Raw genomic sequence first — 23948 nt, forward strand, 5'->3', positions numbered from 1 at the left:
TGTCCCTTTGTGTTTTGTGTATCCTCTCTCTCTCTCTCTCTCTGTCCCTTTGTGTTTTGTGTATCCTCTCTCTCTCTCTCTCTCTCTGTCCCTTTGTGTTTGTGTATCCTCTCTCTCTCTCCGTCTCTCTGTCCCTTTGTGTTTTGTATATCCTCTCTTTCTGTCCCTTTGTGTTTTGTGTATCCTCTCTCTCTCTCTCTCTGTCCCATTGTATTTTGTGTATCCTCTCTCTCCGTCTCTGTCCGTTCGTGTTTTGTGTATCCTCTCTCTCTCTCTGTCCCTTTGTGTTTGGTGTATCTTCTCTCTCTCTCTCCCCGTCTCTCTGTCCTTTGTGTTTTGTGTATCGTCTCTCTCTGTCCCTTTGTGTTTTGTGTATCCACTCTCTCCGTCTCTCTGTCCCTTTGGGCTTTGTATATTCTCTCTCTCTCTGTCCTTGAGTTTTGTGTATCCTCTCTCTCCATCTCTGTCCCTTTGTGTTTTTGTGTATCCTCTCTGTCCGTCTCTCCATCCCTTTGTGTTTTGTGTATCCTCTCTCTCGCCGTCTCTGTCCATTCGTGTTTTGTGTATCCTCTCTCTCTCTCTGTCCCTTTGTGTTTTGTGTATCCAGTCTCTCCGTCTCTCTGCCCCTTGTGTTTTTGTGTATCCTCTCTCTCCGTCTCTCTGTCCCTTTGTGTTTTGTGTATCCTCTCTCTCCGTGTCTCTGTCCCTTTGTGGTTTGTGTATCCTCTCTCTCTCTCTCTGTACCTTTGTGTTTTGTGTATCCTCTCTCTCTCTCTCTCTCTGTCCCTCCGTGTTTTGCGTATCCTCTCTCTCTCCGTCTCTCTGTCCCTTTGTTTTGTGTATCCTATCTCTCTCTCTCTCTGTCCCTTTGTTTATCCTCTCTTCTCCGTCTCTCTGTCCCTTTGTGTTTTGTGTATCCTCTCTCTCTGTCCCTTTGTGTTTTGTATATCCTCTCTCTCTCTCTGTCCCTTTGTGTTTTGTGTATCCTCTCTCCATCTCTCTGTCCCTTTGTGTTGTATATCCTCTCTCTCTCTGTCCCATTGTGTTTTGTATATCCTCTCTCTCTCTCTCTCTCTCGTCCCTTTGTGTTTTGTGTATCCAGTCTCTCCGTCTCTCTGCCCCTTGAGTTTTGTGTATCCTCTCTCTCCGTCTCTCTGTCCCTTTGTGTTTTGTGTATCCTATCTCTCTCTCTCTGTCCCTTTGTTTGTTTATCCTCTCTCTCCGTCTCTCTGTCCCTTTGGTTTTGTGTATCGTCTCTCTCTGTCCCTTTGTGTTTTGTATATCCTCTCTGTCTCTCTCCTCTCTGTCTCTTTGTTTTTGTGTTACTCTCTCTCTCTCTCCTTTGTGTTTTGTGTATCCTCTCTCTCTCTGTCCCTTTGTGTTTTGTATATCCTCTCTCTCTGTCCCTTGTGTTTTGTGTATCCTCTCTCCGTCTCTCTGTCCCTTTGTGTTTTGTATATCCTCTCTCTCTGTCCCTTTATGTTTTGTGTATCCTCTCTCTCTCTTTCCCTTTGTATTTTGTGTATCCTCTCTCTCTCTGTGTCCCTTTGTGTTTTGTGTATCCTCTCTCTCTCTCCTCTCTCTCTGTCCCTTTGTGTTTTGTGTATCCTCTCTCTCTCTCTCTGTCCCTTTGTGTTTGGTGTATCCTCTCTCTCTCTCCGTCTCTCTGTCCCTTTGTGTTTTGTATATCCTCTCTTTCTGTCCCTTTGTGTTTTGTGTATCCTCTCTCTCTCTCTCTCTCTGTCCCTTTGTATTTTGTGTATCCTCTCTCTCCGTCTCTGTCCGTTCGTGTTTTGTGTATCCTCTCTCTCTCTCTGTCCCTTTGTGTTTGGTGTATCTTCTCTCTCTCTCTCCGTCTCTCTGTCCCTTTGTGTTTTGTGTATCCTCTCTTTCTGTCCATTCGTGTTTTGTGTATCCTCTCTCTCTCTCTGTCCCTTTGTGTTTTGTGTATCCAGTCTCTCCGTCTCTCTGCCCCTTGTGTTTTGTGTATCCTCTCTCTCCGTCTCTCTGTCCCTTTGTGGTTTTGTGTATCCTCTCTCTCCGTCTCTCTGTCCCTTTGTGGTTTGTGTATCCTCTCTCTCTCTCTGTACCTTTGTGTTTTGTGTATCCTCTCTCTCTCTCTCTCTCTCTGTCCCTCCGTGTTTTGCGTATCCTCTCTCTCTCCGTCTCTCTGTCCCTTTGTTTTGTGTATCCTATCTCTCTCTCTCTGTCCCTTTGTTTGTTTATCCTCTCTCTCCGTCTCTCTGTCCCTTTGTGTTTTGTGTATCGTCTCTCTCTGTCCCTTTTTGTTTTGTGTATCCTCTCTCCATCTCTCTGTCCCTTTGTGTTGTATACCCTCTCTCTCTGTCCCATTGTGTTTTGAGTATCTCTCTCTCTCTCTGTCCCTTTGTGTTTTGTGTATCATCTCTCCATCTCTCTGTCCCTTTGTGTTGTATATCCTCTCTCTCTGTCCCATTGTGTTTTGTATATCCTCTCTCTCTCTCTCTCTCTGTCCCTTTGTGTTTTGTGTATCCAGTCTCTCCGTCTCTCTGCCCCTTGTGTTTTGTGTATCCTCTCTCTCCGTCTCTCTGTCCCTTTGTGTTTTGTGTATCCTCTCTCTCTCTCCGTCTCTCTGTCCCTTTGTGTTTTGTATATCCTCTCTCTCTGTCCCTTTATGTTTTTGTGTATCCTCTCTCTCTCTTTCCCTTTGTATTTTGTGTATCCTCTCTCTCTCTCTGTGTCCCTTTGTGTTTTGTGTATCCTCTCTCTCTCTCTCTCTCTGTCCCTTTGTGTTTTGTGTATCCTCTCTCTCTCTCTCTCTCTCTGTCCCTTTGTGTTTGGTGTATCCTCTCTCTCTCTCCGTCTCTCTGTCCTTTGTGTTTTGTATATCCTCTCTTTCTGTCCCTTTGTGTTTTGTGTATCCTCTCTCTCTCTCTCTCTCTGTCCCATTGTATTTTGTGTATCCCTCTCCTCTCCGTCTCTGTCCGTTCGTGTTTTGTGTATCCTCTCTCTCTCTCTGTCCCTTTGTGTTTGGTGTATCTTCTCTCTCTCTCTCCCCGTCCTCTCTGTCCCTTTGTGTTTTGTGTATCGTCTCTCTCTGTCCCTTTGTGTTTTTGTGTATCACTCTCTCCGTCTCTCTGTCCCTTTGGGCTTTGTATATTCTCTCCTCTCTCTGTCCCTTTGAGTTTTGTGTATCCTCTCTCTCCATCTCTGTCCCTTGTGTTTTGTGTATCCTCTCTGTCCGTCTCTCCATCCCTTTGTGTTTTGTGTATCCCTCTCTCTCGCCGGTCTCTGTCCATTCGTGTTTTGTGTATCCTCTCTCTCTCTCTGTCCCTTTGTGTTTTGTGTATCCAGTCTCTCCGTCTCTCTGCCCCTTGTGTTTTGTGTATCCTCTCTCTCCGTCTCTCTGTCCCCTTTGTGTTTTGTGTATCCTCTCTCTCCGTGTCTCTGTCCCTTTGTGGTTTGTGTATCCTCTCTCTCTCTCTCTCTGTACCTTTGTGTTTTGTGTATCCTCTCTCTCTTCTCTCTCTGTCCCTCCGTGTTTTGCGTATCCTCTCTCTCTCCGTCTCTCTGTCCCTTTGTTTTGTGTATCCTATCTCTCTCTCTCTCTGTCCCTTTGTTTATCCTCTCTCTCCGTCTCTCTGTCCCTTTGTGTTTTGTGTATCCTCTCTCTCTGTCCCTTTGTGTTTTGTATATCCTCTCTCTCTCTCTGTCCCTTGTGTTTTGTGTATCCTCTCTCCATCTCTCTGTCCCTTTGTGTTGTATATCCTCTCTCTCTGTCCCATTGTGTTTTGTATATCCTCTCTCTCTCTCTCTCTCTGTCCCTTTGTGTTTTGTGTATCCAGTCTCTCCGTCTCTCTGCCCCTTGAGTTTTGTGTATCCTCTCTCTCCGTCTCTCTGTCCCTTTGTGTTTTGTGTATCCTATCTCTCTCTCTCTGTCCCTTTGTTTGTTTATCCTCTCTCTCCGTCTCTCTGTCCCTTTGTGTTTTGTGTATCGTCTCTCTCTGTCCCTTTGTGTTTTGTATATCCTCTCTGTCTCTCTCTCTCTGTCTCTTTGTTTTGTGGTATACTCTCTCTCTCTCTCCCTTTGTGTTTGTGTATCCTCTCTCTCTCTGTCCCTTTGTGTTTTGTATATCCTCTCTCTCTGTCCCTTGTGTTTTGTGTATCCTCTCTCCGTCTCTCTGTCCCTTTGTGTTTTGTATATCCTCTCTCTCTGTCCCTTTATGTTTTGTGTATCCTCTCTCTCCTCTTCCCTTTGTATTTTGTGTATCTCTCTCTCTCTGTGTCCCTTTGTGTTTTGTGTATCCTCTCTCTCTCTCTCTCTCTCTGTCCCTTTGTGTTTTGTGTATCTCTCTCCTCTCTCTCTGTCCCTTTGTGTTTGGTGTATCCTCTCTCTCTCTCCGTCTCTCTGTCCCTTTGTGTTTTGTATATCCTCTCTTTCTGTCCCTTTGTGTTTTGTGTATCCTCTCTCTCTCTCTCTCTCTGTCCCTTTGTATTTTGTGTATCCTCTCTCTCCGTCTCTGTCCGTTCGTGTTTTGTGGTATCCTCTCTCTCTCTCTGTCCCTTTGTGTTTGGTGTATCTTCTCTCTCTCTCTCCGTCTCTCTGTCCCTTTGTGTTTTGTGTATCCTCTCTTTCTGTCCATTCGTGTTTTGTGTATCCTCTCTCTCTCTCTGTCCCTTTGTGTTTTGTGTATCCAGTCTCTCCGTCTCTCTGCCCCTTGTGTTTTGTGTATCCTCTCTCTCCGTCTCTCTGTCCCTTTGTGTTTTGTGTATCCTCTCTCTCCGTCTCTCTGTCCCTTTGTGGTTTGTGTATCCTCTCTCTCTCTCTGTACCTTTGTGTTTTGTGTATCCTCTCTCTCTCTCTCTCTCTCTGTCCCTCCGTGTTTTGCGTATCCTCTCTCTCTCCCGTCTCTCTGTCCCTTTGTTTTGTGTATCCTATCTCTCTCTCTCTGTCCCTTTGTTTGTTTATCCTCTCTCTCCGTCTCTCTGTCCCTTTGTGTTTTTGTGTATCGTCTCTCTCTGTCCCTTTTTGTTTTGTGTATCCTCTCTCCATCTCTCTGTCCCTTTGTGTTGTATACCCTCTCTCTCTGTCCCATTGTGTTTTGAGTATCCTCTCTCTCTCTCTGTCCCTTTGTGTTTTGTGTATCATCTCTCCATCTCTCTGTCCCTTTGTGTTGTATATCCTCTCTCTCTGTCCCATTGTGTTTTGTATATCCTCTCTCTCTCTCTCTCTCTGTCCCTTTGTGTTTTGTGTATCCAGTCTCTCCGTCTCTCTGCCCCTTGTGTTTTGTGTATCCTCTCTCTCCGTCTCTCTGTCCCTTTGTGTTTTGTGTATCCTCTCTCTCTCTCCGTCTCTCTGTCCCTTTGTGTTTTGTGTATCCTCTCTCTCTATGTCCCTTTGTGTTTTGTCTATCCTCACTCTCTCCATCTCTGTTTTGTGTATCCTATCTCTCTCTCTCTCTCTGACCCTTTGTGTTTTGTGTATCCTCTCTCTCTCTGTCCCTTTGTGTTTTGTCTATCCTCTCTCTCTCCATCTCTGTTTTGTGTATCCTATCTCTCTCTATCGCTTTGTGTTTTGTGTATCCTTTCTCTCTGTCCCTTTGTGTTTTGTGTATCCTCTCTCTCTCCGTCTCTCTGTCCCTTTGTGTTTTGTGTATCCTCTCTCTCTCCGTCTCTGTGTTTTGTGTATCCTCTCTCTGTCCCTTTGTATTTTGTGTATCCTCTCTCTCTCTCCGTCTCTCTGTCCCTTTGTGTTTTGTGTATCCTCTCTCTCTCTGTCCCTTTGTGTTTTGTGTATCCTCTCTCTCTCTGTCCCTTTGTGTTTTGTGTATCCTCTTTCTCTCTGTCCCTTTGTGTTTGGTGTATCCTCTCTCTCTCTCTCTCTCTCTCCGTCTCTCTGTCCCTTTGTGTTTTGTATATCCTCTCTTTCTGTCCCTTTGTGTTTTGTGTATCCTCTCTCTCTCTCTGTCCCTTTCTGTTTTGTGTATCCTCTCCCTCTGTCTCTCTGTCCCTTTGTGTTTTGTGTATCCTCTCTCTCCGTCTCTGTCCGTTCGTGTTTTGTGTATCCTCTCTTTCTCTCTGTCCCTTTGTGTTTGTGGTATCTTCACTCTCTCTCTCTTTCCGTCTCTCTGTCCCTTTGTGTTTTGTGTATCCTCTCTCTCTGTCCCTTTGTGTTTTGTGTATGCTCTCTCTCTGTCTCTCTGTCCCTTTGTGCTTTGTATATTCTCTCTCTCTCTGTCCCTTTGAGTTTTGTGTATCCTCTCTCTCCGTCTCTGTCCCTTTGTGTTTTGTGTATCCTCTCTCTCCGTCTCTCCATCCCTTTGTGTTTTGTGTATCCTCTCTCTCGCCGTCTCTGACCGTTCGTGTTTTGTGTGTCCTCTCTCTCTCTCTGTCCCTTTGTGTTTTGTGTATCCAGTCTCTCCGTCTCTCTGCCCCTTGTGTTTTGTGTATGCTCTCTCTCTGTCTCTCTGTCCCTTTGTGTTTTGTGTATTATCTCTCTCCGTCTCTCTGTCCCTTTGTGGTTTGTGTATCCTCTCTCTCTCTCTCTCTGTACCTTTGTGTTTTGTGTATCCTCTCTCTCTCTCTCTCTCTCTGTCCCTCCGTGTTTTGCGTATCCTCTCTCTCTCCGTCTCTCTGTCCCTTTGTTTTGTGTATCCTATCTCTCTCTCTCTGTCCCTTTGTTTATCCTCTCTCTCCGTCTCTCTGTCCCTTTGTGTTTTGTGTATCCTCTCTCTCTGTCCCTTTGTGTTTTGTATATCCTCTCTCTCTCTCTGTCCCTTTGTGTTTTGTGTATCCTCTCTCCATCTCTCTGTCCCTTTGTGTTGTATACCCTCTCTCTCTGTCCCATTGTGTTTTGTATATCCTCTCTCTCTCTCCATCCCTTTGTGTTTTGTGTATCCTCTCTCTCGCCGTCTCTGTCCCTTTGTGTTTTGTGTATCCTCTCTCTCTGTCCCTTTGCGTTTTGTGTATGCTCTCTCTCTGTCTCTCTGTCCCTTTGTGTTTTGTGTATCCACTCTCTCCGTCTCTCTGTCCCTTTGTGCTTTGTATATTCTCTCTCTCTCTGTCCCTTTGAGTTTTGTGTATCCTCTCTCTCCGTCTCTGTCCCTTTGTGTTTTGTGTATCCTCTCTCTCCGTCTCTCCATCCCTTTGTGTTTTGTGTATCCTCTCTCTCGCCGTCTCTGTCCATTCGTGTTTTGTGTATCCTCTCTCTCTCTCTCTGTCCCTTTGTTTGTTTATCCTCTCTCTCCGTCTCTCTGTCCCTTTGTGTTTTGTGTATCCTCTCTCTCTCTGTCCCTTTGTGTTTTGTGTATCCTCTCTTTCTCTCTGTCCCTTTGTGTTTGGTGTATCCTCTCTCTCTCTCTCTCTCTCTCTCTCCGTCTCTCTATCCCTTTGTGTTTTGTATATCCTCTCTTTCTGTCCCTTTGTGTTTTGTGTATCCTCTCTCTCTCTCTGTCCCTTTCTGTTTTGTGTATCCTCTCTCTCCGTCCCTTTGTGTTTTGTGTATCCTCTCTCTCCGTCTCTCTGTCCCTTTGTGTTTTGTGTATCCTCTCTCTCTCTCTCTCTGTCCCTTTGTGTTTGGTGTATCCTCTCTCTCTCTCTCTGTCCCTTTGTGTTTGGTGTATCCTCTCTCTCTCTCTCTCCGTCTCTCTGTCCCTTTGTGTTTTGTGTATCCTCTCTCTCTCTCTCTGTCCCTTTGAGTTTTGTGTATCCTCACTCTCCGTCTCTGTCCGTTCGTGTTTTGTGTATCCTCTCTCTCTCTCTGTCCCTTTGTGTTTGGTGTATCTTCTCTCTCTCTCTCTCTCTCCGTCTCTCTGTCCCTTTGTGTTTTGTGTATCCTCTCTCTCTGTCCCTTTGCGTTTTGTGTATGCTCTCTCTCTGTCTCTCTGTCCCTTTGTGTTTTGTGTATCCACTCTCTCCGTCTCTCTGTCCCTTTGTGCTTTGTATATTCTCTCTCTCTCTGTCCCTTTGAGTTTTGTGTATCCTCTCTCTCCGTCTCTGTCCCTTTGTGTTTTGTGTATCCTCTCTCTCCGTCTCTCCATCCCTTTGTGCTTTGTGTATCCTCTCTCTCGCCGTCTCTGTCCATTCGTGTTTTGTGTATCCTCTCTCTCTCTCTGTCCCTTTGTGTTTTGTGTATCCAGTCTCTCCGTCTCTCTGCCCCTTGTGTTTTGTGTATCCTCTCTCTCCGTCTCTCTGTCCCTTTGTGTTTTGTGTATCCTCTCTCTCCGTCTCTCTGTCCCTTTGTGGTTTGTGTATCGTCTCTCTCTCTCTCTCTGTACCTTTGTGTTTTGTGTATCCTCTCTCTCTCTCTCTCTCTGTCCCTCCGTGTTTTGCGTATCCTCTCTCTCTCCGTCTCTCTGTCCCTTTGTTTTGTGTATCCTATCTCTCTCTCTCTGTCTGTTTGTTTATCCTCTCTCTCCGTCTCTCTGTCCCTTTGTGTTTTGTGTATCGTCTCTCTCTGTCCCTTTGTGTTTTGTATATCCTCTCTCTCTCTGTCCCTTTGTGTTTTGTGTATCCTCTCTCCATCTCTCTGTCCCATTGTGTTTTGTATATCCTCTCTCTCTCTCTCTCTCTCTGTCCCTTTGTGTTTTGTGTATCCTCTCTCTCTCTATCGCTTTGTGTTTTGAGTATCCTCTCTCTCTCTCCGTCTCTCTGTCCCTTTGTTTTGTGTATACTCTCTCTCTCTCTCCCTTTGTGTTTTGTGTATCCTCTCTCTCTCTGTCCCTTTGTGTTTTGTGTATCCTCCTCTCTCTCCGTCTCTCTGTCCCTTTGTGTTTTGTATATCCGTCTCTCTCTGTCCCTTTGTGTTTTGTGTATCCTCTCTCCGTCTCTCTGTCCCTTTGTGTTTTGTATATCCTCTCTCTCTGTCCCTGTGTTTTCTGTATCCTCTCTCTCTCTCTCTCTCTCTGTCCCTTTGTGTTTGGTGTATCCTCTCTCTCTCTCCGTCTCTCTGTCCCTTTGTGTTTTGTATATCCTCTCTTTCTGTCCCTTTGTGTTTTGTGTATCCTCTCTCTCTCTCTCTCTCTGTCCCTTTGTATTTTGTGTATCCTCTCTCTCCGTCTCTGTCCGTTCGTGTTTTGTGTATGCTCTCTCTCTGTCTCTCTGTCCCTTTGTGTTTTGTGTATCCTCTCTCTCCGTCTCTGTCCCTTTGTGTTTTGTGTATCCTCTCTCTCCGTCTCTCCATCCCTTTGTGTTTTGTGTATCCTCTCTCTCGCCGTCTCTGTCCCTTTGTGTTTTGTGTATCCTCTCTCTCTGTCCCTTTGCGTTTTGTGTATGCTCTCTCTCTGTCTCTCTGTCCCTTTGTGTTTTGTGTATCCACTCTCTCCGTCTCTCTGTCCCTTTGTGCTTTGTATATTCTCTCTCTCTCTGTCCCTTTGAGTTTTGTGTATCCTCTCTCTCCGTCTCTGTCCCTTTGTGTTTTGTGTATCCTCTCTCTCCGTCTCTCCATCCCTTTGTGTTTTGTGTATCCTCTCTCTCGCCGTCTCTGTCCATTCGTGTTTTGTGTATCCTCTCTCTCTCTCTCTGTCCCTTTGTGTTTTGTGTATCCAGTCTCTCCGTCTCTCTGCCCCTTGTGTTTTGTGTATCCTCTCTCTTCGTCTCTCTGTCCCTTTGTGTTTTGTGTATCCTCTCTCTCCGTCTCTCTGTCCCTTTGTGGTTTGTGTATCCTCTCTCTCTCTCTGTACCTTTGTGTTTTGTGTATCCTCTCTCTCTCTCTCTCTGTCCCTCCGTGTTTTGCGTATCCTCTCTCTCTCCGTCTGTCTGTCCCTTTGTTTTGTGTATCCTATCTCTCTCTCTCTGTCCCTTTGTTTGTTTATCCTCTCTCTCCGTCTCTCTGTCCCTTTGTGTTTTGTGTATCGTCTCTCTCTGTCCCTTTGTGTTTTGTATATCCTCTCTCTCTCTCTGTCCCTTTGTGTTTTGTGTATCCTCTCTCCATCTCTCTGTCCCTTTGTGTTGTATACCCTCTCTCTCTCTGTCCCATTGTGTTTTGAGTATCCTCTCTCTCTCTCCGTCTCTCTGTCCCTTTGTTTTGTGTATACTCTCTCTCTCTCTGTGTTTTGTGTATCCTCTCTCTCTCTCTCTGTCCCTTTGTGTTTTGTGTATCCTCTCTCTCCGTCTCTCTGTCCCTTTGTGTTTTGTATATCCTCTCTCTCTGTCCCTTTGTGTTTTGTGTATCCTCTCTCCGTCTCTCTGTCCCTTTGTGTTTTGTATATCCTCTCTCTCTGTCCCTTTGTGTTTTATGTATCCTCTCTCTCTTTGTCCCTTTATGTTTTGTGTATCCTCTCTCTCTCTGTGTCCCTTTGTGTTTTGTGTATCCTCTCTCTCTCTCTCTCTCTGTCCCTTTGTGTTTTGTGTATCCTCTCTCTCTCCGTCTCTCTGTCCCTTTGTTTTGTGTATCCTATCTCTCTCTCTCTGTCCCTTTGTTTGTGTATCCTCTCTCTCCGTTTCTCTGTCCCTTTGTGTTTCGTGTATCCTCTCTCTCTCGCTCCGTCTCTCTGTCCCTTTGTGTTTTGTGTATCCTCTCTTCTATGTCCCTTTGTGTTTTGTCTATCCTCACTCTCTCCATCTCTGTTTTGTGTATCCTATCTCTCTCTCTCTCTCTGTCCCTTTGTGTTTTGTCTATCCTCACTCTCTCCATCTCTGTTTTGTGTATCCTATCTCTCTCTCTCTCTCTGTCCCTTTGTGTTTTGTGTATCCTCTCTCTCTCTGTCCCTTTGTGTTTTGTCTATCCTCTCTCTCTCCATCTCTGTTTTGTGTATCCTATCTCTCTCTATCGCTTTGTGTTTTGTGTATCCTCTCTCTCTCTGTCCCTTTGTGTTTTGTGTATCCTCTCTTTCTCTCTGTCCCTTTGTGTTTGGTGTATCCTCTCTCTCTCTCTGTCCCTTTGTGTTTGGTGTATCCTCTCTCTCTCTCTCTCTCTCTCTCCCCTGTGGTCACTGGGGGACCCGACGGGGGGAGTAATGTGCTCTCTCTCTCTCTCTCTCTATCTCTATCTCTCTCCCCTGTGGTCACTGGGAGACCTGACGGGGGGAGGAATGTTCGTTCTCTCTCTCTCTCTCTCTCTCCCTCCCTCCCTCCCTCCCTCCCCCCCTCCCCCCCCCCCCCCGTGGTCACTGGGAGACCTGACGGGGGGAGGAATGTGCTCTCTCTATCTCTCTCTCTCTCTCTCTCCCCTGTGGTCACTGGAGGACCCGACAGGGGGAGGAATGTGCTCTCTCTCTCTCTCTCTCTCCCCCCTGTGGTCACTGGAGGACCCGACGGGGGGAGGAATGTGCTCTCTCTCTCTCTCTCTTTCTCTCTCCCCCCTGTGGTCACTGGAGGACCCGACGGGGGGGAGGAATGTGCTCTCTCTCTCTCTCTCTCTCTCTCTCTCTCTCCCTCCCTCCCTCCCCCCCCCCCCCCCCCCCCGTGGTCACTGGGAGACCTGACGGGGGGAGGAATGTGCTCTCTCTCTCTCTCTCTCTCCCCCCTGTGGTCACTGGAGGACCCGACGGGGGGAGGAATGTGCTCTCTCTCTCTCTCTCTCTCTCCCCCCTGTGGTCACTGGAGGACCCGACGGGGGGAGGAATGTGCTCTCTCTCTCTCTCTCTCTCTCCCCCCTGTGGTCACTGGAGGACCCGACGGGGGGAGGAATGTGCTCTCTCTCTCTCTCTCTCTCTCTCCCCCCTGTGGTCACTGGAGGACCCGACGGGGGGAGGAATGTGCTCTCTCTCTCTCTCTCTCTCTCTCTCTCTCTCCCCCTCCCTCCCCCTCCCTGCCCTGTGGTCACTGGGGGACCCGATGGAGAGAGGAATTTGTCGGCAATGGAGGGTGACAGGAGGCACGTCAGCTGGCGATCAGCATTGTGGGGGTCTGTCAGGGGCAGAAGCAATCTCTCCATTAGAGGGGTCCAAGGCAGCTTCCCTGTCCCACAGTCAGAGGTTCTGTGTCCCCTGGGCTGTGTGTGAACTCGCAGAAGGGTGGGGAGGCAGGAGGAAGAGCTGTCGATCTGGAAAGCTGATCTCACATTCAATGGGAAGTAACTCCCTCCGACCGATTGCAGGTCTGGTGTTGGTGACACCTCCGAGCTGAGAAAAACGGGATCAGGTGCAGCTTTCCAAATCGAGGCTCACTCTCCTCGGATGCCGTTGTGCCAAGATCCGGGCTTGCTCGCCCTGGAATCTGAACTGCCCAGCTCACAGTAACCAGGATCCAGGTGCGAACTCGCCCTCCCCGGGATCCAGACCTCAAATAACCTCGGCTTGTTTTCCCAGGACGCCATGTTGGATCCAACAGGCCAGGAAGCAGGGATTTTGGTGAGTTGTGTGCAAAGGAGAGGGAGGGAGCGGGTTGGGAAAGGATGTGAGTGAGATGGGGCAGAACTGCTCAGAAGTGCAGCAGGAAGAAAGGGAAACGGGGGAGTGAGGGTGATGGGTGGGGGGGGAGTGAGGGTGATGGGTGGGGGTGGAGTGAGGGGATGGGTGGGGGCGGAGTGAGGGGGATGGGTGGGGGCGGAGTGAGGGTGATGGGTGGGGGGGAGTGAGGGTGATGGGTGGGGGGGAGTGAGGGGGATGGGTGGGGGGGAGTGAGGGGGATGGGTGGGGGGGAGTGAGGGTGATGGGTGGGGCAGAGTGTGATGGGTGGGGGTGGAGTGAGGGGGATGGGTGGGGAGAGTGAGGGTGATGGGTGGAGGTGGAGTGAGGGCGATGGGTGGGGGTGGAGTGAGGGGGATGGGTGGGGGGGAGTGAGGGTGATGGGTGGAGGTGGAGTGAGGGTGATGGGTGGGGGGGAGTGAGGGCGATGGGTGGAGGGGGAGTGAGGGCGATGGGTGGGGGGGAGTGAGGGCGATGGGTGGGGGCGGAGTGAGGGCGATGGGTGGGGGGGGGAGTGAGGGTGATGGGTGGGGGTGGAGTGAGGGGATGGGTGGGGGCGGAGTGAGGGTGATGGGTGGGGGTGGAGTGAGGGTGATGGGTGGGGGGGATTGAGGGTGATGGGTGGGGTGGAGTGAGGGCGATGGGTGGGGGGGAGTGAGGGCGATGGGTGGGGCAGAGTGAGGGTGATGGGTGGGGAGAGTGAGGGTGATGGGTGGAGGTGGAGTGAGGGCGATGGGTGGGGGTGGAGTGAGGGGGATGGGTGGGGGGGAGTGAGGGGATGGGTGGGGGGGAGTGAGGGCGATGGGTGGAGGGGGAGTGAGGGCGATGGGTGGGGAGAGTGAGGGCGATGGGTGGAGGTGGAGTGAGGGCGATGGGTGGGGGCGGAGTGAGGGGGATGGGTGGGGGCGGAGTGAGGGGGATGGGTGGGGGGGAGTGAGGGCGATGGGTGGAGGCGGAGTGAGGGCGATGGGTGGGGGCGGAGTGAGGGCGATGGGTGGGGGCGGAGTGAGGGTGATGGGTGGAGGGGGAGTGAGGGCGATGGGTGGGGGGGAGTGAGGGTGATGGGTGGGGGGGAGTGAGGGCGATGGGTGGAGGGGGAGTGAGGGCGATGGGTGGGGGGGGAGTGAGGGCGATGGGTGGGGGCGGAGTGAGGGCGATGGGTGGGGGCGGAGTGAGGGGATGGGTGGGGGGGAGTGAGGGCGATGGGTGGGGGAGGAGTGAGGGGATGGGTGGGGGGGAGTGAGGGCGATGGGTGGGGGCGGAGTGAGGGCGATGGGTGGAGGTGGAGTGAGGGCGATGGGTGGGGGCGGAGTGAGGGGGATGGGTGGGGCGGAGGGCGATGGGTGGGGGCGGAGTGAGGGGGATGGGTGGGGGTGGAGTGAGGGGGATGGGTGGGGGTGGAGTGAGGGGGATGGGTGGAGGGGGAGTGAGGGGGATGGGTGGAGGTGGAGTGAGGGCGATGGGTGGAGGTGGAGTGAGGGCGATGGGTGGGTGCGGAGTGAGGGCGATGGGTGGGGGCGGAGTGAGGGGGATGGGTGGGGGGGAGTGAGGGCGATGGGTGGAGGTGGAGTGAGGGCGATGGGTGGGGGCGGAGTGAGGGCGATGGGTGGGGGGGGAGTGAGGGCGATGGGTGGGGGGGAGTGAGGGCGATGGGTGGGGGCGGAGTGAGGGGGATGGGTGGGGGCGGAGTGAGGGCGATGGGTGGAGGTGGAGTGAGGGCGATGGGTGGGGGCGGAGTGAGGGGGATGGGTGGGGCGGAGTGAGGGCGATGGGTGGGGGCGGAGTGAGGGGGATGGGTGGGGGGGAGTGAGGGCGATGGGTGGGGGGGGAGTGAGGGCGATGGGTGGGGGGGAGTGAGGGGGATGGGTGGGGGTGGAGTGAGGGTGATGGGTGGGGGGGGAGTGAGGGGGATGGGTGGAGGTGGAGTGAGGGCGATGGGTGGGGGGGAGTGAGGGCGATGGGTGGAGGGGGAGTGAGGGTGATGGGTGGGGAGAGTGAGGGCGATGGGTGGAGGTGGAGTGAGGGCGATGGGTGGGGTCGGAGTGAGGGCGATGGGTGGAGGGGGAGTGAGGGGGATGGGTGGGGGGGGAGTGAGGGCGATGGGTGGAGGTGGAGTGAGGGCGATGGGTGGAGGGGGAGTGAGGGCGATGGGTGGGGGTGGAGTGAGGGCGATGGGTGGAGGGGGAGTGAGGGCGATGGGTGGAGGGGGAGTGAGGGCGATGGGTGGGGGTGGAGTGAGGGCGATGGGTGGGGGTGGAGTGAGGGCGATGGGTGGAGGGGGAGTGAGGGCGATGGGTGGGGGTGGAGTGAGGGCGATGGGTGGGGGGGAGTGAGGGCGATGGGTGGGGGGGAGTGAGGGCGATGGGTGGGGGGGGAGTGAGGGCGATGGGTGGAGGGGGAGTGAGGGCGATGGGTGGGGGTGGAGTGAGGGCGATGGGTGGGGGTGGAGTGAGGGGGATGGGTGGAGGGGGAGTGAGGGCGATGGGTGGGGGTGGAGTGAGGGCGATGGGTGGGGGCGAGTGAGGGCGATGGGTGGGGGCGGAGTGAGGGCGATGGGTGGGGGGGGAGTGAGGGCGATGGGTGGGGGCGGAGTGAGGGGATGGGTGGGGGGGAGTGAGGGCGATGGGTGGGGGGGAGTGAGGGCGATGGGTGGGGGGGAGTGAGGGCGATGGGTGGGGGGGAGTGAGGGCGATGGGTGGAGGGGGAGTGAGGGCGATGGGTGGGGGTGGAGTGAGGGCGATGGGTGGGGGTGGAGTGAGGGGGATGGGTGGAGGGGGAGTGAGGGCGATGGGTGGAGGGGGGAGTGAGGGCGATGGGTGGGGGTGGTGAGGGCGATGGGTGGGGGGGAGTGAGGGTGAAGGGTGGAGGGGGAGTGAGGGCGATGGGTGGGGGGGAGTGAGGGCGATGGGTGGGGGCGGAGTGAGGGCGATGTGTGGGGGGGGAGTGAGGGCGATGGGTGGGGGCGGAGTGAGGGGATGGGTGGGGGGGGAGTGAGGGCGATGGGTGGGGGGGAGTGAGGGCGATGGGTGGGGGGGTGAGGGCGATGGGTGGAGGGGGAGTGAGGGCGATGGGTGGGGGTGGAGTGAGGGCGATGGGTGGGGCAGAGTGAGGGGATAGGTGGGGCAGAGTGAGGGCGATGGGTGGAGGGGATTGAGGGTGATGGGTGGGGGGGAGTGAGGGCGATGGGTGGGGGTGGAGTGAGGGTGATGGGTGGGGGGGAGTGAGGGTGATGGGTGGGGGTGGAGTGAGGGCGATGGGTGGGGGGGAGTGAGGGCGATGGGTGGGGGTGGAGTGAGGGTGATGGGTGGGGGGGAGTGAGGGGGATGGGTGGGGGGGAGTGAGGGCGATGGGTGGGGGTGGAGTGAGGGCGATGGGTGGGGAGAGTGAGGGCGATGGGTGGGGGTGGAGTGAGGGCGATGGGTGGGGGTGGAGTGAGGGCGATGGGTGGGGGCGGAGTGAGGGCGATGGGTGGGGGGGAGTGAGGGGGATGGGTGGGGGCGGAGTGAGGGTGATGGGTGGGGAGAGTGAGGGCGATGGGTGGAGGGGGAGTGAGGGCGATGGGTGGGGGTGGAGTGAGGGGGATGGGTGGGGCGGAGTGAGGGTGATGGGTGGGGGGGAGTGTGATGGGTGGGGGGGAGTGAGGGTGATGGGTGGGGGGAAGTGAGGGCGATGGGTGGAGGGGAGTGAGGGCGATGGGTGGGGGGGAGTGAGGGCGATGGGTGGGGGCGGAGTGAGGGGGATGGGTGGGGGGGAGTGAGGGCGATGGGTGGGGGGGAGTGAGGGGATGGGTGGGGGGGAGTGAGGGCGATGGGTGGGGGGGAGTGAGGGCGATGGGTGGGGGGGAGTGAGGGGATGGGTGGGGGGGAGTGAGGGCGATGGGTGGGGGTGGAGTGAGGGCGATGGGTGGGGGGGAGTGAGTGTGATGGGTGGGGGGGAGGGCGATGGGTGGGGGCGGAGTGAGGGCGAAGGGTGGGGGTGGAGTGAGGGCGATGGGTGGAGGGGGAGTGAGGGCGATGGGTGGAGGGGGAGTGAGGGCGATGGGTGGGGGTGGAGTGAGGGCGATGGGTGGGGGTGGAGTGAGGGGGATGGGTGGAGGGGGAGTGAGGGCGATGGGTGGGGGTGGAGTGAGGGCGATGGGTGGGGGGGGAGTGAGGGCGATGGGTGGGGGGGAGTGAGGGCGATGGGTGGGGGGGAGTGAGGGCGATGGGTGGGGGGGGAGTGAGGGCGATGGGTGGAGGGGGAGTGAGGGCGATGGGTGGGGGTGGAGTGAGGGCGATGGGTGGGGGTGGAGTGAGGGGGATGGGTGGAGGGGGAGTGAGGGCGATGGGTGGGGTGGAGTGAGGGCGATGGGTGGGGGGGAGTGAGGTCGATGGGTGGGGGCGGAGTGAGGGCGATGGGTGGGGGGGAGTGAGGGCGATGGGTGGGGGCGGAGTGAGGGGATGGGTGGGGGGGAGTGAGGGCGATGGGTGGGGGGGAGTGAGGGCGATGGGTGGGGGGGAGTGAGGGCGATGGGTGGAGGGGGAGTGAGGGCGATGTGTGGAGGGGGAGTGAGGGCGATGGGTGGGGGTGGAGTGAGGGCGATGGGTGGGGGTGGAGTGAGGGCGATGGGTGGGGCAGAGTGAGGGGATAGGTGGGGCAGAGTGAGGGCGATGGGTGGAGGGGAGTGAGGGTGATGGGTGGGGGGGAGTGAGGGCGATGGGTGGGGGTTCAGTGAGGGTGATGGGTGGGGGGGAGTGAGGGTGATGGGTGGGGGTGGAGTGAGGGCGATGGGTGGGGGGGAGTGAGGGCGATGGGTGGGGGTGGAGTGAGGGTGATGGGTGGGGGGGAGTGAGGGGGATGGGTGGGGGGGAGTGAGGGCGATGGGTAGGGGTGGAGTGAGGGCGATGGGTGGGGAGAGTGAGGGCGATGGGTGGGGGTGGAGTGAGGGCGATGGGTGGGGGTGGAGTGAGGGCGATGGGTGGGGGCAGAGTGAGGGCGATGGGTGGGGGGGAGTGAGGGGGATGGGTGGGGGCGGAGTGAGGGTGATGGGTGGGGAGAGTGAGGGCGATGGGTGGAGGGGGAGTGAGGGCGATGGGTGGGGGTGGAGTGAGGGGGATGGGTGGGGCGGAGTGAGGGTGATGGGTGGGGGGGAGTGTGATGGGTGGGGGGGAGTGAGGGTGATGGGTGGGGGGAAGTGAGGGCGATGGGTGGAGGGGAGTGAGGGCGATGGGTGGGGGGGAGTGAGGGCGATGGGTGGGGGCGGAGTGAGGGGGATGGGTGGGGGGGAGTGAGGGCGATGGGTGGGGGGGAGTGAGGGGGATGGGTGGGGGGGAGTGAGGGCGATGGGTGGGGGGGAGTGAGGGGATGGGTGGGGGGGAGTGAGGGCGATGGGTGGGGGGGAGTGAGTGTGATGGGTGGGGGGGGAGGGCGATGGGTGGGGGCGGAGTGAGGTCGATGGGTGGAGGTGGAGTGAGGGCGATGGGTGGGGGCGGAGTGAGGGTGATGGGTGGGGGTGGAGTGAGGGTGATGGGTGGGGGCGGAGTGAGGGTGATGGGAGGGGGGAGTGAGGGTGATGGGTGGGGGTGGAGTGAGGTGATGGGTGGGGGTGGAGTGAGGGGATGGGTGGGGGGGAGTGAGGGTGATGGGTGGGGGTGGAGTGAGGGTGATGGGTGGAGGTGGAGTGAGGGCGATGGGTGGGGGTGGAGTGAGGTGATGGGTGGGGGGGAGTGAGGGTGATGGGTGGGGGGGGAGTGAGGGCGATGGGTGGGGGCGGAGTGAGGGTGATGGGTGGGGGTGGAGTGAGGGTGATGGGTGGAGGTGGAGTGAGGGCGATGGGTGGAGGTGGAGTGAGGGGGACGGGTGGGGGGGAGTGAGGGTGATGGGTGGGGGGGGAGTGAGGGCGATGGGTGGGGGCGGAGTGAGGGTGATGGGTGGGGGTGGAGTGAGGGTGATGGGTGGGGGTGGAGTGAGGGTGATGGGTGGGGGCGGAGTGAGGGTGATGGGTGGGGCAGAGTGAGGGTGATGGGTGGGGGTGGAGTGAGGTGATGGGTGGGGGTGGAGTGAGGGGATGGGTGGGGGGGAGTGAGGGTGATGGGTGGGGGTGGAGTGAGGGTGATGGGTGGAGGTGGAGTGAGGGCGATGGGTGGGGGTGGAGTGAGGTGATGGGTGGGGGTGGAGTGAGGTGATGGGTGGGGGGGAGTGAGGGTGAAGGGTGGAGGTGGAGTGAGGTGATGGGTGGGGGGGAGTGAGAGGGATGGGTGGGGGGGAGTGAGGGTGATGGGTGGGGGGGGAGTGAGGGGATGGGTGGGGGGGAGTGAGGGCGATGGGTGGAGGTGGAGTGAGGGCGATGGGTGGGGGTGGAGTGAGGTGATGGGTGGGGGGGAGTGAGGGTGAAGGGTGGGGGTGGAGTGAGGGCGATGGGTGGGGGGGGAGTGAGGTTGGCAGTCGGGAAGGGGAGGGGGTGTGGAATATGGAAAGGGGCATGTGATGGGAGTGGGTGAGGATAGGAAGGTGTGGTGGGGTCTCGATCAGCGATGCAAGCCTGTTTGGGCAGGCTCAGCTTCCCCATTACGATGGAGGTGAGGGGAAGAGGGGAGGGAAGCGATGGGGCAAGGAGAGGAGTGAGGAGGGTGTGAGGGGAGGAAGGAAGGAGGAAGGGTGAGGAGGAGGGCAGAGGAGAAGGGGCAGGTTGATGAGAAGGGGGCGGGTGGAGGAGAGGGGAGCAGGTGGTGAGGGGAGAAATGGGGTAGGGAGAGGAAGAAGGGGATGAGTGGAGTGGATGGCATCGAGGAGAGGAGAGAGTGGGAAAGGGAGGTGTGGGAAAGGGAGGACAATGAGAGTGCATGAGTGCAAGAAGTGTTGAGGAAGAGATGAGGGTTTGAGGGCGAGGGAAGGCTGTTGTGACGGGGAACTGCAGGACGAGGGGAGGTGGCTTGCGAGGGGGAGGGGGAGTGTTTGTGAGGGGGCGGGTGTGCAACGGGCTTTGCGAGGGGACAGGGGCAATGTTGGGGCAGGGGAGACCGTGTCGACGGAGAGGAGGCGGTGCAGAGGGAGAAGAGACGGTGGTGAGGGGAGGGAGTGAGCACGAGGACAGAGTCTCACTCACCGATCTGGGCTGGTTTGGGCAGGTTCAGGTTCTCCATGATGGTTACGAACTCCTGCTGCGTCTTGGTGAGCCTGGGGTTCCACCTCCGCTCCTCATCCACGGTGGTGACTGTCTGTCCTGTGGGGGAGAGCAGAGGAGGGGTAGTTCAATCTGCGGTCCCTCACACCTGGCCCATCCCAGGCTCACGTCCCATCTCCTCCTGAACGCTGCCTGGGACCGACACGCCGTTATCATCGCCCGCCCAGCCAGCCTGGCAATGACCGGCTCTCTCCGATCAGGCCACGACTCAGGCAGGCATTGCAGAGAGATGGTGACTCCTTCACCCACTCACCTCCCTCCTCTTCCCCCTTACCTCCCCTTCCAGTTCCCTGCCCACACCCAACTTCACCCCCTTAAGATTCAAGATCGTTTAACGTCATTTCCTCTACACGAGTGTAAGAAGAATGAATGAGTAATCGTTACTCTGGCTCCCATACAGCACAGATAAAACACAGTAATAATAATCAAAGCAGAATAACTGTAGGTACAGAATTTAGCTGATGTACGTATAATGATTGTACTGTTATAAAGTGAGGCTAGGCTCAACCATCCGTTGTAAAGGAGCAGAGTTCTTTCATAGAGATGATGATAAGAAGCAGATGAGGACTGAAGCCTAGATGAGTAAAGTACTGAAGATATCTATGAAGACGTTTCCAAATTTTATTTAGAGTTAAGACACGGAATAGGCTCACCCAGCCTTTTGAGTTGTGTGGACAGCAACCCAGCAATTAATCTGAGCCTAATCATAGATAGTTTACAATGACCAACTAACCTACCAGCCGGTACATCTTTCGACTGTGGGAGGAGACGCATTCCCGCACACGAGGAATGTACAAACATGCTTACAGACAGCACTGGAACTCAATTCCAAACTCTGATGCCCCAAGTTGTAACAGCACACGTTACGCTCCAGTAACACCCACGTTCTCATCCTCACCTTAGTGGTCGCCAACCCGTCGACCTTTCAGACTTTCCCCGTAGATCCCGAAAAAGAATGAAATATAAATACACAAACACAGTTGAGAGCTTGTTTCCTGGTTGCGGGGTTTTCGTTCTGGTCTTTTCTGCCCCAGTGTGCTTCAGTGGTCCCCAACCGCGAGGAAAGAATGTGGGTCAGTTGCACCTTTCCTCATTCCCCGTCACAGCCACTGTTGAACTTGAACCCATGCGAGGTCAAGAGTTGCCTAAATGCGCGGCTGGCGGGAAGACCCGATGCTGCAGGGCCGGAGTGCCTCTGAACCTGTTTAGCACACCGAATGTCTGTGGGGAATCCGGTGCTAAAATATTCACAGACGACTTAATTCGGGCCCAAGGTTTCATAAGTATCAGAGCAGCTACCTCGCTGTGATCTGCTGAAACAAACTCTTGTCGGCCGATAGATCCTACGAGGGGGGCGGCCACGGGCCCCTCGCTCTCCCTCTCCGGACTGCGGCCACCGTGGCCCCGGCACGGGGACCTCCGGCCCTGACCTTGTCCTCTCACCCGACCCACGAACAGCCGCACCTGGCCAGGGCGTCTGGCGGCAGGCGGGCAGAGGCTGGAGTTTGGGCCCTGAGGCTATCTAATGCGGCAATGAAGCCTCAAAACTGCTTCGGTACCCTGAGTCCAAACACCGTGAAGTTAAAGACGAACCCACTGAGTTTATTCCAGTGGAAAAACGTGAGCAGGGCCGGACAGCAGAGAAGTGCCACGAGCCGCGAAGGTCGTGTTTAACACGCCCGCTCCCCCCGTCGGCCAGTCCACAAGAATATTCAATATTAAACTGGTCCACGGTGCAAAAAAGGGTGGGTACCCTGGTGCTTTGGCATTATTTCTACTTCCTGTCTTTTCTGCCCCAGTGCGCATGCATGCGACTAATCAATTTGGAGGCGATCTCCCGTTTCACCGAGGCCGAGGTAGGGAATCTTGGGCTTAAAAAGTTTGGAGACCACGACTGCACCTGATCTCAGCCCCTGTTCTACCCAATTCAACCCATCCGCTCCCCTGCCAGGGTCAGACCAGCCACCCACCAGCAACCCCCAGGGAAAGTGAGACTGTGGATGCCAAATGAGGGAAATTTCTGCACGCAGAGAGGCAGACAGAGTGGAAAAATGAGAAGGGAGAGTGCTGAGGTTATGCTTTGGCTTGGGTGGGGCTGAATGGCATCTCCCCCACTGGTTCTGCTTACCGGTGTAATCATGTGCAGGATAAAGCAGGCACTGTGGGGGAAGAGTGAAGATCTTCTCATGCACTGATTGGTAGAGAGTCTTGGCAGAGCCTAGAAAAAAAAAGGGAACGTCAGACAGTGACAGGTAACATCTGAGGAATCACTCCGCACCGTCCCATCACACAGTCGCGGGGTCAGGCACAGAGTGAATCTCCCTCCACACCGTCCGATCACACAGTCCCGGGGTCAGACACAGAGTGAATCTCCCTCCACACCATCCCATCACACACTCCCGGGGTCAGACAGAGTGAATCTCCCTCCACACCGTCCGATCACACAGTCCCGGGGTCAGACACAGAGTGAATCTCCCTCCACACCATCCCATCACACACTCCCAGGGTCAGACACAGAGTGAATCTCCCTCCACACCGTTCCATCACACACTCCCAGGGACAGACACAGAGTGAAACTCCCTCCACACCGTCCCATCACACACTCCCAGATCACACACACAGTGAATCTCCCTCCACACCGTCCCATCACACACTCCCGGGGTCAGACACAGAGTGAATCTCCCTCCACACAGTCCCATCACACACTCCCGGGGTCAGACACAGAGTGAATCTCCCTCCACACCGTCCCATCACACACTCCCATGGTCAGACACAGAGTGAATCTCCCTCCACACCGTCCCATCACACACTCCCATGGTCAGACACAGTGAATCTCTCTCCACACTGTCCCATCACACACTCCCATGGTCAGACATAGAGTGAATCTCCCTCCACACTGTCCCATCACACATTCCCATGGTCAGACACAGAGTGAATCTCCCTCCACACTGTCCCATCACACACTCCCGGGGTCAGACGCTGAGTGAATCTCCCTCCTCACCGTCCCATCACACACTCCCGGGGTCAGACACAGAGTGAATCTCCCTCCACACCGTCCCATCACACACTCCTGGGGTCAGACACACAGTGAATCTCCCTCCACACCGTCCCATCACACACTCCCAGATCACACACACAGTGAATCTCCCTCCACACCGTCCCATCACACACTCCCGGGGTCAGACACAGAGTGAATCTCCCTCCACACCGTCCCATCACACACTCCCGGGGTCAGACACAGAGTGAATCTCCCTCCACACCGTCCCATCACACACTCCCAGATCACACACACAGTGAATCTCCCTCCACACCGTCCCATCACACACTCCTGGGGTCAGACACAGAGTGAATCTCCCTCCACACCGTCCCATCACACACTCCCGGGGTCAGACACAGAGTGACCCTCCCTCCACACCGTCCCATCACACACTCCCTGGGTCAGACACAGAGTGACCCTCCCTCCACACCGTCCCATCACACACTCCCGGGGTCAGACACAGAGTGAATCTCCCTCCACACCGTCCCATCACACACTCCCGGGGTCAGACACTCAGTGAAACTCCCTCCACACCGTCCCATCACACACTCCCTGGGTCAGACACAGAGTGACCCTCCCTCCACACCGTCCCATCACACACTCCTGGGGTCAGACACAGAGTGAATCTCCCTCCACACCGTCCAATCACACACTCCCGGGGTCAGACACAGAGTGAATCTCCCTCCACACCGTCCCAACACACACTCCCAGGGTCAGACACAGAGTGAATCTCTCTCCACACCGTCCCATCATACACTCCCGGGGTCAGACACAGAGTGAATCTCCCTCCACACCGTCCCATCACACACTCCCGGGGTCAGACACAGAGTGAATCTCCCTCCACACCGTCCCATCACACACTCCCAGGGTCAGACACAGAGTGAATCTCCCTCCACACCGTCCCATCACACACTCCCGGGGTCAGACACAGAGTGAATCTCCCTCCACACCGTCCCATCACACACTCCCAGGGTCAGACACAGAGTGAATCTCACTCCACACCGTCCCATCACACACTCCCGGGGTCAGACACAGAGTGAATCTCCCTCCACACCGTCCCATCACACACTCCCAGCGTCAGACACAGAGTGAATCTCCCTCCACACCATCCCATCACACACTCCCGGGGTCAGACACAGGGTGAATCTCCCTCCACACCGTCCCATCACACACTCCCGGGGTCAGACACAGAGTGAATCTCCCTCCACACCGTCCCATCACACACTCCCAGGGTCAGACACAGGGTGAATCTCCCTCCACACCGACCCATCACACACTCCCGGGGTCAGACACAGGGTGAATCTCCCTCCACACCGTCCCATCACACACTCCCGGGGTCAGACACAGAGTGAATCCCCCTCCACACCGTCCCATCACACACTCCCGGGGTCAGACACAGAGTGAATCTCCCTCCACACCGTCC

General features: G+C 55.5%; 1 protein-coding gene across 1 annotated transcript in view; it reads right to left on the reverse strand.

The window, feature by feature from the left end:
- Window positions 1-19376: 19376 nt before the first annotated feature.
- The window catches only part of LOC132386382 (persulfide dioxygenase ETHE1, mitochondrial-like), a 43059-nt gene continuing 38487 nt past the window's right edge, over window positions 19377-23948 (reverse strand). The window contains exons 5-6 of the mRNA XM_059958632.1: window positions 21617-21706; window positions 19377-19527 (exon numbers count right to left, since the gene is read on the reverse strand). Of these exons, the coding sequence (XP_059814615.1) occupies window positions 19403-19527; window positions 21617-21706 (215 nt within the window). The 3' untranslated portion in view covers window positions 19377-19402. The remainder of the gene's footprint in view (window positions 19528-21616; window positions 21707-23948) is intronic.

This window comes from Hypanus sabinus, unplaced genomic scaffold (assembly GCF_030144855.1).
Source record: "Hypanus sabinus isolate sHypSab1 unplaced genomic scaffold, sHypSab1.hap1 scaffold_1135, whole genome shotgun sequence".
Taxonomy (NCBI): Eukaryota; Metazoa; Chordata; class Chondrichthyes; order Myliobatiformes; family Dasyatidae; genus Hypanus; species Hypanus sabinus.